Source organism: Pelobates fuscus, chromosome 1 (genome assembly GCF_036172605.1).
Source record: "Pelobates fuscus isolate aPelFus1 chromosome 1, aPelFus1.pri, whole genome shotgun sequence".
NCBI lineage: Eukaryota > Metazoa > Chordata > Amphibia > Anura > Pelobatidae > Pelobates > Pelobates fuscus.
In genome coordinates, this window is record NC_086317.1 from 318,750,349 (window position 1) to 318,766,575 (window position 16,227).

Below are 16,227 nucleotides of genomic sequence, written 5' to 3' on the forward strand. Positions count from 1 at the left end.
GGGTTCTTTGTTGAGCTAATTTGCATATGCCTACCCAGAATCCCTTGCAGTAGTAAGAGAATAGATATAGATAGATAGATACATACACACACACACACTGAAATTATTTGAATGGAATGGCACCAGAATGTTTAATTATATACCACAAGTGAAAAAACCTCATTGGATGGCGCCACGCATTATCGTGGGTTATTAGAATAGATATGAGACGCATATTTTTAGGAAGTTCAATTTACATAGCTCATTAAATTGGATTTATGCAACAGACCGGTTTGGTGGGTTTTTTTTTGTTTATTTAAACAAAAGTTGGTTGTGTTAAAGGGAAAATGTTCACTTCCAAATTTTTAAAGACACAATTAATGGAAAAAACATGTTTTTTAAAAAGCATCCATTTCACAAATGCCTTGGTATAAAAGCAAAGTTATTTACAAAGAATCTTCAGGAAACCAATGCACAAAACGTTGCTATTATGCTACCATGTATTTCCCTAAAGACGAACACTGACACCTTCTGGGGCAGGTATCAAGAGATACAATACTTTTCTGCGTGCTTTCTAATCAATAGGGCAATTTGCATTGCAATATTAGAATGTGCAATGTACAGCTTGTACTTTTCGACGGAGACATTCAATCCTAGAGTGCATCACTTATACAAGTGACTGACAATAATTGTAACTGGGTATACTTTACAATATGCATATACAAAGTGGGGTTCTCACTACAGCAATAATGAGAACCTCAACTGCTGAGAGACTTGAAAAAACAACCACAGAAATAAATGGTGAAGACTGGCTGGAGCCCATACTAAAGGATAAGCATGCTCCCCCAGCTACATGAGCTGTGATGTGGCATCTACTACAAGATATATGCATGGTTTTGAATATGCAATGATCTTTTACGTATCAAAAAAGCATACATTCAAAAAAATTATAATAATAGTGTCATTAACATTTTACTGAGCTTAAGTTAAGCCAACTGCAAGCAGTTTCCTAGAATTCTTCAAACTGAATGCATTGAAATGCTAATTCACATGACATATGTATTATTCCTGCATTATTAATCTGCCACATTCTTGTAGAGGCTCAGAATCCCCATTTAGAAATCTGCGAAAGAGGATTACAGAGTAAGAGAGACAAAATGTTAACTTTAAAAAGGCACTTTGCATTAAAGGCTATTAACCATGTACCAAGTGCACACTATTTATAGGAAGTGGATTAGAGACATTCCATTGAGATTCACTAAGCACGGTGCCAAGTATCAATGAACAGCTTGTGTGGATGCAGCCTTGATCTAGTAAGAACTTCACTCCTACCTCAATAACTGCTGTATGAGTTGTACCAGAGGCAGTGTCTGCTTCCCCGCTGACTCGTATATGCCAGTATTAATTAAATCTTTGTCCAGTGGAGTGCTGCTCCTGTGCAGTGTTGTAGCATTCGCTTCTTGTTCATCAATTTCTTTCTCTTTCTGAGCTTCCTTCTTGGCTTCTATGTCCTGCAAGATTTTTTTTTTAAACTTTTTTTAAAAAGGTTGTAAACAAACACCAGTCGGGTATTGTAGCATGAGATTTAGTTCTACAAGTACAAAACAAAAATAAAGTCAAAATGTAAAATACCTGAATCTCTGCAGTTATTGCAGTTTTTAATGCACACTCTAGGCCTCCGTCAGCCATCAAACTGCTCACCAACAGATCAATCATAAAACGGCGGCCAGGACTTACTGTCATTTCATTTCCAGAGGCTAGTTTAAAATAAATCACAATATGGTCAGAAAAATATTGCAGTATCAAACAAAATACACACTAAAAAAAACAGAACTACATATGAAGTACAGTGTCACACCTGCATTTGGGAGGAGGGCGGACAAAGCTCTAGCTCTCTCTTCAGCTGTTGGTAATAGAACAGACCATCCACTTTGTAACACGGCTTGGGCAGCAGACTGCACAGTGTTTAGCACCCCAGCATTACTAGCCAATGTAACCACTGTCTGCTTCAAGCTGTTTAACAAAACACTTCCGAGACCTAAGCCCAGACACTCTGGATCCACCTGGTGGCTAATGGCAGCATGCAGCTACATTGGAGAGGAGACAAAGACATTCAGTTGGATGTAGTCATATAGGAAAACATTTTTTTGTCATTTATGCAAAAGTAAATAAATGTAAAGTTAAAATTAAGTAAAACAACTGAAGCTAAGCAAATGTTCAGAACATAAATATCAACTGCATGACAAGTCAGAGGTAGTAAAGGAATGCAAACACACTGAAACATCGGACTAGAAAAGGAAGAAGAAAATCTAAAAATAACCAGAGTAGCATTAAACATGATGAGATGGCGAATGTGTGTCCAAGAGTAATGCAGGCAGTACCTGTAATCTTAGGAGGTTGAGAGTTGCTACTGCCATACATTCCTTTTCTTGAGCTGGAGGCCAATCTGAGCTTCCATCCATGCCTTCACTGACCTGGCGTAACAAGAGGTCAAGCTGTTCAAAGGTCATGGAACAAACATCCACAACAAAGGGCACTCGCAGACCGATGGACCATTCAGAGCAAGATGACCAAGCAAAGCTCTGTAACAACAGAATACAGTGCAAGATAAACAGAAAAAGAATTCAAATAAAACACCATCCAAACAGAAACACTAAAAACGATTACAAACTACAGTTATGAGTATCATTACAATTTCTAAAACACCAACTTATTCCGCAGCACTTTACCATATTACAAAGGGGAAATTTTAACAACTGAGACAATTACAAAAAGTTACACAAATAATAGGCTGAGGATGACCATGCTCAGACATTATACAGCTGACTGCTTAAAAATAGATAATTTTTTGATTAGGGAAGATTGCAAAGAAGGTGCTTTACACAATTAAAACTAATGAGTAAAAAGTACATATATATCACAACTGATGGGTCACTGAGCTAATTTTACATTTAAAGACTGCCTAATGCCATATTTAAAGTCTGATTTTATTGCATAAATATTAAGAACCATTCACAGCCCTCTGATTGTCAAAACTAGCCTCTAGTGAGACTTTCACGGGAACTCCTAATTGCTGGACACTGGGGAAGCGAGAAGAAGACCAAAACACAACCACCCCCCTTATCTACATACTATTTATACAACCGCCCATTGTCAAGGAGAAGGGATATTAACAGATGAGCAAGCTGCTGTTCACAGTTCAGCAGGTAACTGCAGTCATACCGACCCCCATAGGCTCTTCTGTATCTATTAATTTTAGTATTTTGTGACGGGTGACTAGCAAGCAAAAACATACTTAACCCTTAAACTGCCATGTGACTTTTAGCCATTTGTCTTGAGAACAGCCACTAGAGGCACATTTCGCCTCCATCGCACAGAGCGTCCATAGGAAAGCATTGAGAAATGCTTTCCTATGGACTCTTTGAATGCACGTGCGGCACTTGCCGCGCATGCGGCTCCGCCGCCGACGGCGGGGGAGGAGAGGTCACCAGTGCCGAAGGAGCCCAGCGCTAGATTAGGGTAAGCTGCTGAAGGGGTTTTAAAACTAAAGTGCCCTGAGGGTGCCCCTGAGGTTGGGTGCACCCTCAGTGCACTATAGTGTCAGGAAAACCGCTTTGTTTTCCTGACACTATAGTAATCCTTTAAGTCTGCCTCTGCCACATGAGGGCTTCCGGAATCCAAATGGACTTTTGGTCCATTATCTGACGCCTCCAGCATAAAATTTTCCCTATAGAAAAGCACTAAATAATGCCATGTATGCACATTAGGTCTCCCCCATCGGCAGGGCCAATGCTAGAATTTTTGTTACACAGGCAAAGATGCGTTTTGGAACCCCCAACACTCCTTTAAAAAAAATAAAAAAAATTATATGATGTCATTCATATTCCCGCCCCCTCCACACAGCCTGCGGCAGAGGTGGAAAGCTCTGGGCTGCGTTTGGCCACGCTACAACTAGTAACCAGCTGGAGTGCGCTTTCCTCCCTCCGGGCCGCCTGATGTTGCGCCCCCAGGGCCAGTGCGCCCTAAGGCCTTATGGTAGTGCCGGCCCTGCCTAGGAGTCTGAAAAACGTGTTTGTTTTCCTAGCACTATAGGATCCTTTTAATAAGGTAATTAAGGTAACTTACATAAAGGTTCTTTATTTTTTTTTTTATACTGAGGTTTGTATGCATGCATGCAATTACAGTTCACCAAGATTGAAGGAAGCCTGACAAGGATTTTGTATTTCTGTAACAATTCCATATATAGCATATACTAGATCACTATAGGGATGACTACTTAGTATCTAATATTTTTTTTAAAAGACTATCACTGCGGGGCGGGGCTTGACCTGCAAGCTGTATAGTCGCATGGCGGAGGAGCTCCCGCAACTCATGCTACTTTTAGGGGGAAAACTCACTGATATCAAGCCTGCAATGAGACCGGGGCACGCTACCCAAGCTGGGGGCACCCTGGTAATCTTACCGACACCAGACTCGAGTTTTTCCCGCAATCCTGGACCTCAGGAGGCAGGCTGCGGCCTACGGCCGATGGAGCTGGGGAGAGACGGCCGCTCTCCTTGCCCAAAGGCTGGGGGTACGGAGCCATTGCCTACCCGCTCCCCCCCCTCAGGACCGGCGGGGGTGATCCCGGTCCAATCTCCCAAGGCAACAGGACTACAGCAAGCACGGAAAGCTGAGTCTCGCAGGATGCCCCTTATAACATGGGACTTCCCAGAGGCGGACGCCACGTGTGGCCACAACTGCAACACAGCAAAGCACCCCATCCTGGCTAAGCTGGACGCCATATTCGACGCCTTTTGGGCAAAACTGGCGAGCAGAGAGCGGCAGGCCAACGAACCGGCAAACTCTCCTGGCAGAAAAAATGAGAGCACAAGCTACAGCCACGCTAGTAACCACCCGACAAACTCTCAAAGATGGCGCCGAAGACGGAGGACTCTCCCGCACGCGCGCAAACTGACACGAGCGAACCACACAGGGAAGCCAGCTCGAAAGGGCCCGAGGGCTCCCACCAGACCCAGCACAAAACTGAGAACGACAACGCAAGCAACAGCAAGCGGGTCTACTCCACAGCACCGAACACAACCACAGCACAGGAGAGCCCCAGTGACCCAGACAGAGACACAACCTACTGGCAACACCAGCACAGGTCTTCATAGCGACAGGTGGCCGAGAACACCAACGACACTCACAACATCATCCCTTGCTCGGCCCCAGCAGGACTTTAAAGCACCCGTAAAGCTCTTCCCTATGCAGGGCATAGGCTGAAAGGGCACTCGCACTTCGGTAAGGTGCAGAAGCCCTGCAAGATGCCTCTGCCGTACTGGAAGCTGTCCAGCCCCACAACAACCTACACAACCGAGACTGGCGTAACAAACTCCTCAATTATCCTTTTCTTGTTTTTCTTTTCCGTTTAACATTTCCATACCTATAATCTCTTAATCATACCATGCTGTGCCATACGCATAGGTCATGTCCCAGTATGGCCTGCTAACTGCTACTCACATATTGTTGTTATGCCTACACTCATTAGGCGTGTGTTTAGACTACCTGCTCCCATTTAATCTTCCTCGACAGAACAGACGAACACTTAGACACTCTGACTAACATACGCAAGTCTAACACAATTGCCACAGAACGTGTATTGCCTAACCATGTTTGCTACCTCTACTTGAGGCCAAATCTACTTAAGTGTAGCTCATAATAGTTTAACACTTGCTCTGCAGTGCAGCTTACCCGATGTCTTTGAGCTAAAACACACTAGTTTGACCACGCTATAATATATGCATAACTCTACTACATTGATAAATCCTCTAAGCCTGTTTTACAAGCCTGCTATATGAGCCTGTTTTCTAAACTAGTACTATAAGCCTGTTCTACATACCTGTTTTAAACGACCTAGTTAAGCTCTTTACTCATATTATCCACCAGCAAGGTTATCCTAACCTAACATTGCTTTATAGCAACTAATGATAGTAATGCTGTTGTCCTAGCTTGATAAATGAAGGATCACCCGCTAAATATATTACTAAACCCAGGAATACCTCGGATTGTCATATGCATGCCTAATTTGTAGCAAAACTCGCTGTTTTCATGTTTAAACAAAAAAAATATGTGCTGTATCATAATGCCACTCATTGAAATGCCATGAATATGCCTGCAGTAGCTGTCGTGGCCCTGCACGCTTGTTTGTAACCTATATGCACATGCAAAAATAAAGAATAAAAAAAAAAAAAGACTATCACTGCTGTAGATTTTGGATACTGTAAATATTTTGACATGCTTTATGTGATAGAATGGGCCAAGAGATTAAGCATGGTGCTTCTCTGCAATGTTAGTATTTTTTTTTTTTTTTTTTTTTTAATACTAAAAATGACCAATGTTGGCAAGACTCATACCTTCATTTAAGTACTTATCAAATAGGAGCTAAAAAAATGTACTTGTATAACGAATGTTCTAAGCAATGTAATTCATCCAGAATACATACCTGTGCAGGGCCACATGATATTCCAACAATATGTTTGGAGTCCAATCCTGGAAGGGCTGATGGCTCAGGTTTTGCAATGCGCAAGGTATCAAAATGCTGGCACTGATCATTGCTCCCCCAGCTGTACACTTCACCAGATTCAGTCAAGGCTAAGCAATGTGTGGAACCCACTGCTACATCCATCACTTTTTTGCCTAAGAGCAACAAAAGAAAAAGCAGAACACATTTTTTTAAAAGAAAAATCAAACTACCCTAGTGTATTGGTACTCCAGTGTCAGGTAGGTTATTCAATAACTTTAGTGACAATACACTGAACAATGCCCATATTTAAAACACCAAATGGGGGGTAAATGTGTAATTCAATATATCAATTTAATGCTCACCAAGTGAAACTCAGAAATCATCAACCACTATAGAACCATAAAGATAATCAATTGACTTTTGTGCCCCCAATGATTTTCATAGTTCATTTCTTTAGAGTTAAAGAAGTCTGTTAAACAAATGCAAGTTTAATATCTGACATGCAAGTCAAAGAAGGAATATGAAGTTTTACACACATGGCTTTTAATGTGATAAATAGAAATTGCACTAAATATATAAAGTTTACCATTTTCTTTTGGCAGTGCAGTACAGTATACTTTTTAATTTTTGATCATGATTTACCTTGCAAACCATCCAAGATTTTAGGGTATCGCACATGTTCTTCTGTCCCATGTCCAAGTCTTTGATTGTCTCCTTTGCCCCAGGAGTACACCTGTCCATCTTTGGTGATCGCAATGGAAAACTGACTGCCACAGCGCACTTTTACTATATCCAGGTCTTGTAGCTTCTCAATAAGTTTTGGTGTTTTGCAGCCATCACTACCTCCTCTCCCTAATTTCCCATAGTCTCCATCTCCCCAAGACCATACCTCACCTAAAATAAAATTAAAGAAAAAAAGAAAGTAAATCTACCACGCAACAAAGAATGCATTTAATAAAGTCAGTAATAAAGGCAGTACAGCATGGAAACAATGCCAGAACACTTTGTTAAAAAAAAAAAAAAAAAAGAAAAGAAAAACCCAGACAATGTAATTTAAGAGTTACTCCAAGCACCCTAACCACGTCAGCAATCTGAAGTGATCATGGTGCCTGAGGGTCTGTATTTACAGCATTCCGCTATGAAGTTTAGCACCTCTGCTGCTCCAGCAGCGTCATTACATAGTCTAAGCTGGCTAATGTCAATTCTGCGCAGATTTCATTGCACTGAAAGTCAGCCATTGGCTGAGAGCAGTCAGCTGACCCTCTCAGTCAATAAATCACAATTGCCTCGACTTCTACAACTCTGCAGAAGCGCATCACCTGACTACCAGGTAGCCTCAGAAGCCCAGCGAGAACACAGGTAAGGGGGAAAACCCATTGCTAAACGGTCTGCACTGTTACTGGGGAAAATAAGCCAGGATATTCCTGGCATAATAATAACTACTGTGGGCTGTAGTGGTTATAATATGTGGAGTAACCCTTTAAGTATAATATGAATCATAAACAAGGGAAATCATGAGAGAGAGAAGTAAACACAATGTTTTTTTGTAGTGAATTTGATTAATGATTTATTTAACAAATAAATCAAAATAATGTTAACGCTTAAGAGAGACCACTAGGGGCAGTATTCATTTCCACTATATGGTTTCCTTATGCCATGTACATTCTGGAAATTCTAGGAAAGTTACCTTCCATGAAGTATTCCACTGGGAATAAAAAAAAAAAGTTAAGAGATGTTCAGCCTCTTTACCTTGCCCATGATGTAGACCATGAACTCTCTCTCCTTAACCATCAGGAAGGGGCTGGAACATTTGTAATACATTTTTACAGGTAATACTTTTCAATGAAGAAAGGCTATTCATTTTTACAGGCTGCCCTGATGCAAAAGGACAGGAAATTTCTCTCAGATAACCATAAACTTTGCACTTTAAAAGCTGGTATCTCAGATACAGTAAGAACAAGAGGTAAAACATTTGCATTGGGATTTTTTTTTTTTTTTAATTAAGTTTAGTTCAATTTTACTGCTAGGTTTAAGGTTTAAAAATAATATCAGGAAGTATTACTTTACTGAGAGGGTAGTGGATGCATGGAATAGCCTTCCAGCTGAAGTGGTAGAGGTTAACACAGTAAAGGAGTTTAAGCATGCGTGGGATAGGCATAAGGCTATCCTAACTATAAGATAAGGCCAGGGACTAATGAAAGTATTTAGAAAACTGGGCAGACTAGATGGGCCGAATGGTTCTTATCTGCCGTCACATTCTATGTTTCTATGTTTCTAATTAACAAAACATATTTAAAAGATGCTCATCAAGACAAAGGAAAGTTTAATCAACACATTTCTCCATATTTGTCTTTTGAAAGGAGTACACAACATCCTCTGACTCAAAAATTACTATATATTTCTGTATTTTAAAGCAACTAAGACGCTGATAACCCCAAAACATTTTTCATCGGAATTATTAAATGTCCCTAAATTGAAACTAAACTCAAAAGAAGGAAAGGTGAATCGAACTTAACAGACAATACATATCGCAAAACAATAATAACGGAGATGTTGATTACTAATGAATAGATCAGCATTTTGTTGTGGTTTGGAGTTGCAATGCATGTATGAAGCCTAGCATAAGTGGCATGTACTCACCATTCTCAGTCACTGCAAGAGTCTGTGCATCTCCACTACCACAAGACACATCGACAACCTTAAGACCCTTAAGCCCAGTTACCAGCACAGGAACGGTCTGATCTTCACTAGAACCTGCAACAAACAAAAACATGTGGTAATCACAAGTCATCTCAGTCAAGAAAAAAAACAATGTTTATTTATACACACACATATATATATATATATATATATATATATATATATATATATATATATATATATATATATATATATACACACACACACACACACGTCTTTCTGCATAATAGCATTTGTAACTTTGAAACATCTCATAACCCTACTTTTTGGAAAAATCGGAAGTACTGTGCTGCACTGAATATTCGTAATTATCAGTAACCAGGATGTGTGTTTAACAGAGGAAACAACCACAGTTCACAGAGCGCACTTCGTAACTCCCACAAACAAGTGCAGATTTGGGAGGTACTCTTATGGAACATACATTCCCCCGTGTGTGTCCCACTCAGACGCCTGCTAGAAGCAACGCTGTTCAGATACAGAGCATTCTGCGAATCAGAGGCCTCCCCCTGGAGCAGCAGCACATTCACCACAATTTCCAAGACTACCTTCTGTGCAGAGGGCAAGAAAAGAACTGGGGATTTATTCTACGGGGAGGAGCTTTGCAAGTTATTTAATGATTCGGGATAAACCTCTAAAGTACTGGTTTTCAAAATGCTAAAATATAAATAGTTATATATTAAAATAAAATAAAAAAAAATACAAAAATATCAATATTAAAGAGACACTAGTGTCACCAAAACAGCTTTAGCTTAATGAAACATTTTATTGTGTATAGGTCATGAAGTTTCACTGCTAGATTCACTATCATTTAGGAGTTAAATCGCTTTATTTATGCAGCCCTAGTCATGCCTTTCCTGGCTGTGACTGACACAGCCTGCATGAACACATTAGGTTTTCATTTTCAATCAGATGTAACTTACTTTAAACACACTTTTTTTTTTTTACATCTCCTGCTCTGTAGTTTGAACATTAATTATATACATGAGCCTCCTGCAGGGACTAACAAGCTATTAATAGAGCTGAAAATAACGCATTTTCAATTAAACAGAATTTGCAGTAAAAAGAAACTTTAGATGATTCTTTAGAGAAAGTGTTTAGTAAGGCTGTGTAAGTCACAGGCAGAGAGGTGTGCCTAAGGCTGCATAAACAAAGTGATGCAACTCCTAAATGGCAGATAATTGAGCAGTGAGACTGCAGTCGCATGATCAATACACCAAAAGGTCTTCATTAAGTAAAAGTTTTTTTGACTATAATGTCCCTTTAAGTCATTTTAAATTTGCATGCAAAAATATTAAATCAAGTCCATTGTAAGAAAATGTAAAAAGAGTAGTAATCACACCTGCTACTACTGCACAAACCAGAATACAACAAGGCTTCTATTGACATGCACATTAACAAGAATTTTTTTAGTACACCAGAAACAGATGATTCTTTAGGATTCTGTACCATGTCCTAGTCTTCCATAATTGCCTCGACCCCACGTGTACAACTCTCCTTCAGCTGTGATTGCCGCACTATACGTGCTTCCACAAGCAATGTGGACAATCTGCTTTCCTGTCTGCTTCCCACACAAGGCAGATATCAGCTTTGGCTCCTCTAGTGACCTAAATGAGCAGATAAAGGATAAATAATATCTCTTGGACCAGCTGCAAACAAGATAAATACATGAACTGTACGTAATTAAGCAATTTGGAAATTATTAACTAAACGGAATTCTGTGTATTGGAAAACTTAAGAGCTATGGTCAAATTATTGAAAATTGTAGGCCACAATATCTTCACTGGAAAAATAAGTGAGCAGGACATTTTTTCCAGTTTGATGTCTAGGTTTAGTGACAAAGCTTTTATTAATATATTTCTACCCAAGACTCCGTAATCGCAATTCTTTTCAAATCAGATGAACATTTAAAAACCAGCTAACAAGGCACTACAAATCTATATATATTCAAATAGTATAATATTGAGAAAGAGAGAAAATATTTAAAAAAAATTATAATTTTCAAGCTCTTTTACTACCGGTCACTTTTTAATTATCATACAGATAAAATACAACAGACTTACACTGTATCCCCATGGCCCAATCTCCCACCATCACCACAACCCCAGGAGGAGATTTCACCGGCAGCAGATAACGCCAGATAATGCTGCCCATCAGAGTGTGCCGCAATCTTCACAATATTGCGAGAAGAAAGACCTTGCACAAGCTGTGGTCCCTAGTAAAGGAGACACATCAAAAAGCAATGCTCAGAAAGCTGCATATAATTAACTTGTGAAATTAAGGCTAGAATTTAACTCCATTTTAATTTGGTAAATAAAGCCCATTGTCAACATACCAGTGTATTATTGTTGTAAGCCTGAGTGTATACTTTGCCATTTCTAGACAGAATTAGAAAACACTTCTCCGCACAAGCAATCTGTACGACACCAAGATTAGAGAGAGCTTCACATTGAATCGGGCCGTTCACATTAGCATAATATTTCCATCCCAATAAACCCCAACTGATAACTTCCTGTAGGGAGCCCTGCAAGGAAACAAATAGGGTTTTTCCAACTAATAGAAAATGGACACCACAAGTGACTCACTGAAATGTAGGAGAAGATAAAATTAGATCAAGCAACAATTTGTTTTTTGTTTCTTGTTTTTTTTAGTCAAAAGAACATTGGAAGCAGCAATGAGTTGCTATGATAACCAACCTTGTGTGACGTTGGCGAGCTGCACTGGGGAGGCATGCATGGAGCAGCTAGGCGATCCAGATGTGCCATGATCACAACTGCAGTTTGCCTCAAGTCGATAGCCAGCTCATTGTCCTGAGGTAAAATCAGATACCTCAGAAAGCTTTCATTTGGGCTCAAAGGCGAAGAGAGTATCTGAAAATGGAACAGAGAAGATAGGGTTATGGACATTTGGGTATGAAAAAGTGAAAAGTAAACCCACTACAATAATAAATAAATAAAATGAAATAGTTTGGAGAAGGGGGAACCCATTTAGAGAATTAAAACAACATATTTTGTGGTTTTATCATTAAAGTTATATAATCTTACACTTTTTTTTCCTTCTTTGAAGACACAAGCTACTATTAAGCAATAATTCTAAGCGATGGAGAATGAGTTCATATCGTGTAGAAAAAAAATAAAATTTTATTAAAAAACAATTTCAGGGAGCCTGACCGCGAAGGAAGATGGACGCCTGATCCCTGTGCTCCCTCTCCCTATAGCACTGCCATCCGCTACCATCAGCGACCCCCCCCCGTACACGGACCCCGAAATCACACCGTACCGGTGCATCAAGCTCTGCCCGACAATCCACTCCATGGGCGGAGGTAAAAAAAAAAGAAGGAGCTCACCCCATCGGTGGCGACAATGTTCCGTGCGCCGGCCACCTCGCAACGGCCCCCCTCCTCGCAACCCCAAGAGGAGGAAGGATCGGAACCGGAGGAATATGCCCACGGCTCGGACCCCACAGCACCACTCACAATAGGCATCCTGAGGGGTATGCTCCACAAGGCCACGGCCGACATAAAGACACACGTGGCTGCCGAAGTCACCAAACAACTGGTAGGCCTCAGAAAGGATATCACTGCGCTCACTAATAGGGCCGACCTTACAGACACCCACATCTCCAAGCTCAAAACCACATCCACTGAACAGGCCCAGGACATTGCATATTTTCACGGCCGCATAGCAGCCCTGGAGGACAGCCTTGAGGACCTTAACAACCGCTCAAGGAGAAATAACATACGAATTAGAGGCCTGCCTGAATCAGTCACTCCGGACCAACTGATTCCCACTCTTAAAGGTATATTTAGCTCACTGGCCGGCCCCAGACCTCACAGCGAGAGATATGGAAATGGATAGGGCCAACAGGGCCTTGCGACCCCCCCCAGCCTGAACCCCACCACCCCAAGAGACATAATCACGAGACTCCACCATTTCCCAGCTAAAGAGAAATTGCTCCAAGCAGCCAGGTACAAGCCGCCTAAATACCAGGATCATCGCCTCACCTTCTTCCAGGACCTCGCTCCATCGACACTGAAAAAAAGAAGGGACCTAAAACCTCTCACCTTAGCCCTCCAACAAATGGGGATGAAATACACCTGGGGTCACCCCTTTAAATTGATGGTAAGAAAGGATGACCAAACCCACACCCTCCTCTCCCCGATAGAAATGGGACCCTTCGCTGACTCACTGGGGATCCAGCTGGTACAATACGCCCCTCCAACCCGTAACTGGTCCGACTACAGACACACAGACGAGCCAAGGACACAACAACCACCAAAGAAGCTGAAAACACCAACTCCGACACAACCACAACCAGAGGAACCGGAGCGAGCAGCTCCTAGGCACTAACCATGCCACCATATCAAGATAGGTCTACCCGGGCCGCGGAGAAGGTGACTGACACAAAATACACCACTCTTCTCTGGCACGACTGCCCCTCCACTAACCTTCCTACCGCCCTACCTGGATGACCCACAATTACTGCACAAGGCCAGCACCAACCTGCAGCCCGACCCTGAATCCCAGAAAGCAACGTTCAACCATCTGCCAAGAGAACCACCCCAATACGACCACCCCCATGCACCAACAGAGGGGAACCCGGGCGAGCACTGAGGACTAGTGCCCCCGAAATCTCCCCCCCTCCACCTCTCAACCCCACACGGTCAGCAGCACCAAATGGACTGGACTAACATATGGAAAACCGCAACAACCCACCTGCCACAATTCATTTGGCACTCATCAACCGGGAAACCCATGGACTTTACCTTATACCGCCACCCCCTACTAACACCCGCAGCCCTCAGCCTGCTACACCCATGCCAACATCGATGGTCGCAGGCCTACTGGACTCCACCGAGAACTTACTTACCCAACATCCTGAAACTCCACCGATACAGCCTACTGTCGCAAGAAGACCGCCATTTACCGTTGTGGTCTAGCAAGTATACTGCAATGGGGACTTCGGGGGGTACACGGGATAACCACGCACCTGCACTTATCCACATACAACACACGCCTGAAACATGGACACGCCACACAACACTCAATACCCATAGGACGTAGTAAGACTGCAGACAGACCACCCTTAACAGGCGCAAGTCACACACATGCATACACAATTGGACAAACCCACCGTCAACGACCACTCACGCCGCACACGCACGAAGTCCATGGTCACACACACGAACAACACAAGCACAACCCTCCACGCTCAGTGCAACCCATGACCCACCCCGCATAGGCCACCATAACGATAGCAACCACTCCCCACGGGGAGAGACCAAAATCCATGTCGACCGAACACCCAAGCCCCACCACTTTGTGACAGAGGATGCACTGGACCCAATGATCTTATCTGACTTCAGGGATAGGGACAGGCAGACCCACATAGCACACATATGCATACCACCGGCCGAATTGTAAAATGTAATGACGATGGTTTTTGTTATTAATGGTTTAACAATGTTCTTTGTGTTTGCTTCTCCTGCAATGTTGTTTATATATGTATTGTACTGTTATAATTTATGCAGATATCTGCCACAACATATGTTGGTACGCTCCTCGCTAACCCTCGCGAGCTCCAACCTCTCCAGATTCCACCGCAGATACCTCATGTTCCCAGCGACCCCACGCTTAAACCTCCTACCGGAACCAACCAACCACAGCACCGATGCAACCACGACACACACAGGGGAAAGACTCACGACAATATGGATGACTTACACCTCTCAAAACCGTGAGTAACGCACGACACAATGTGCTAGAGGGGAGAGGTCACGGGAACGTGGAAACCTTCCTCCTCTCTCCCGGACACACACACACCCGGACCCCTAAGGGGCACTCCACCCATTTAACCCCACCCCACAGGCACCAACGAACCCCCCACAACACCTGGCACCTGAGCTATAAGACCAGGTACATCCCCCTCAACCTCTCCACCCCACCCCAGATCGCCCACTCGTACGATCAACCCACGACCCACCCCACACCCCCCACCCAACCTTCTCTGAATAAAGAGAACCGGACCTGCAGGCTTCTCACCACAAACCCGCAGACAACCCACCACAAACAATGCCTAGATCAATCTCCTGTGTATCGCTTAACTGCAAGGGCCTAAACAACCCAGCCAAACGACCTCAACTGATGCGTTGGGCGACCCGCACAAGGGCTGACATAATCCTACTTCAGGAAACACACTATGAGGAAAGTAGACATTTCCCCTTAAAAATAAGCACTACACAACATGCCACCTAGCAAATTCCCAAACAGGCAAACATAACGGGGTGGCCATACTCCTACACAAATCCTGCCCGATAATGTTCCAAGACTCAATAGCAGACCCGGATCCACTCTTCTGGATAACCCTCAAGGCCCACCTAAAGCTATTTACCTCACATCACATTATACTAGGAGGTGACTTCAACGCGGTCATGTCCCCCCTTCTAGACCGCAAACGGGCCACAACCACCAACAATAAAAACCCCAAACACCCCAACAAACTTGACAAATCGTTGACGGATCTCGCACTCCACACCGGGCTCCTAGACTTATGGAGACTCCAACATACCGACACACCAGACTTTACCTTTTACTCACACCCACATTCCTCATACTCCAGGATCGACATGTTCCTGATCTCCCCCTCACTACTTCCACTGGCTACAAACTCCTCCATAGGCACCATTACATGGTCAGACCATGCGGACATCTCACTAGAACTTCAGATCCCTCTCTCCACTAGGACATGGACCTGGCGCCTAAACCCCGCCCTGCTCCATAACCCAGAGATAAGGCAGACCATACGTACAGAATTAGGGAATTATTTCGAGGAAAACAAAGATTCAGTACCCTCAGTGGGCACACTTTGGGCGGCACACAAGACGGTAATTAGAGGGAAGTTAATAGAGCAGGCCACCAGACAGAAAAAACAAAAACTGGCGGAATTACACCACCACCTATTCCAACTACGGACCCTCACAGACCAACACAAAACGAACCCAACCCCAAACGTCCTCGTGCAAATCAAATCCCACCAACAATCCATCA

At 42.8% G+C, this 16,227-nt stretch overlaps 1 protein-coding gene across 4 annotated transcripts in view; it reads right to left on the reverse strand.

Moving 5' to 3' along the window:
• HERC2 (HECT and RLD domain containing E3 ubiquitin protein ligase 2) overlaps positions 1 to 16,227 on the reverse strand; it is a 171,046-nt gene that overhangs the window by 105,972 nt on the left and 48,847 nt on the right. For all 4 annotated transcript variants that reach the window (XM_063459216.1, XM_063459223.1, XM_063459231.1 and 1 more), the window contains exons 10-20: positions 11,878 to 12,051; positions 11,517 to 11,705; positions 11,245 to 11,396; positions 10,631 to 10,788; positions 9,125 to 9,238; positions 7,127 to 7,378; positions 6,464 to 6,657; positions 2,361 to 2,561; positions 1,838 to 2,066; positions 1,612 to 1,736; positions 1,312 to 1,490 (exon numbers count right to left, since the gene is read on the reverse strand). In XM_063459216.1, the coding sequence (XP_063315286.1) occupies positions 1,312 to 1,490; positions 1,612 to 1,736; positions 1,838 to 2,066; positions 2,361 to 2,561; positions 6,464 to 6,657; positions 7,127 to 7,378; positions 9,125 to 9,238; positions 10,631 to 10,788; positions 11,245 to 11,396; positions 11,517 to 11,705; positions 11,878 to 12,051 (1,967 nt within the window). The remainder of the gene's footprint in view (positions 1 to 1,311; positions 1,491 to 1,611; positions 1,737 to 1,837; positions 2,067 to 2,360; positions 2,562 to 6,463; positions 6,658 to 7,126; positions 7,379 to 9,124; positions 9,239 to 10,630; positions 10,789 to 11,244; positions 11,397 to 11,516; positions 11,706 to 11,877; positions 12,052 to 16,227) is intronic.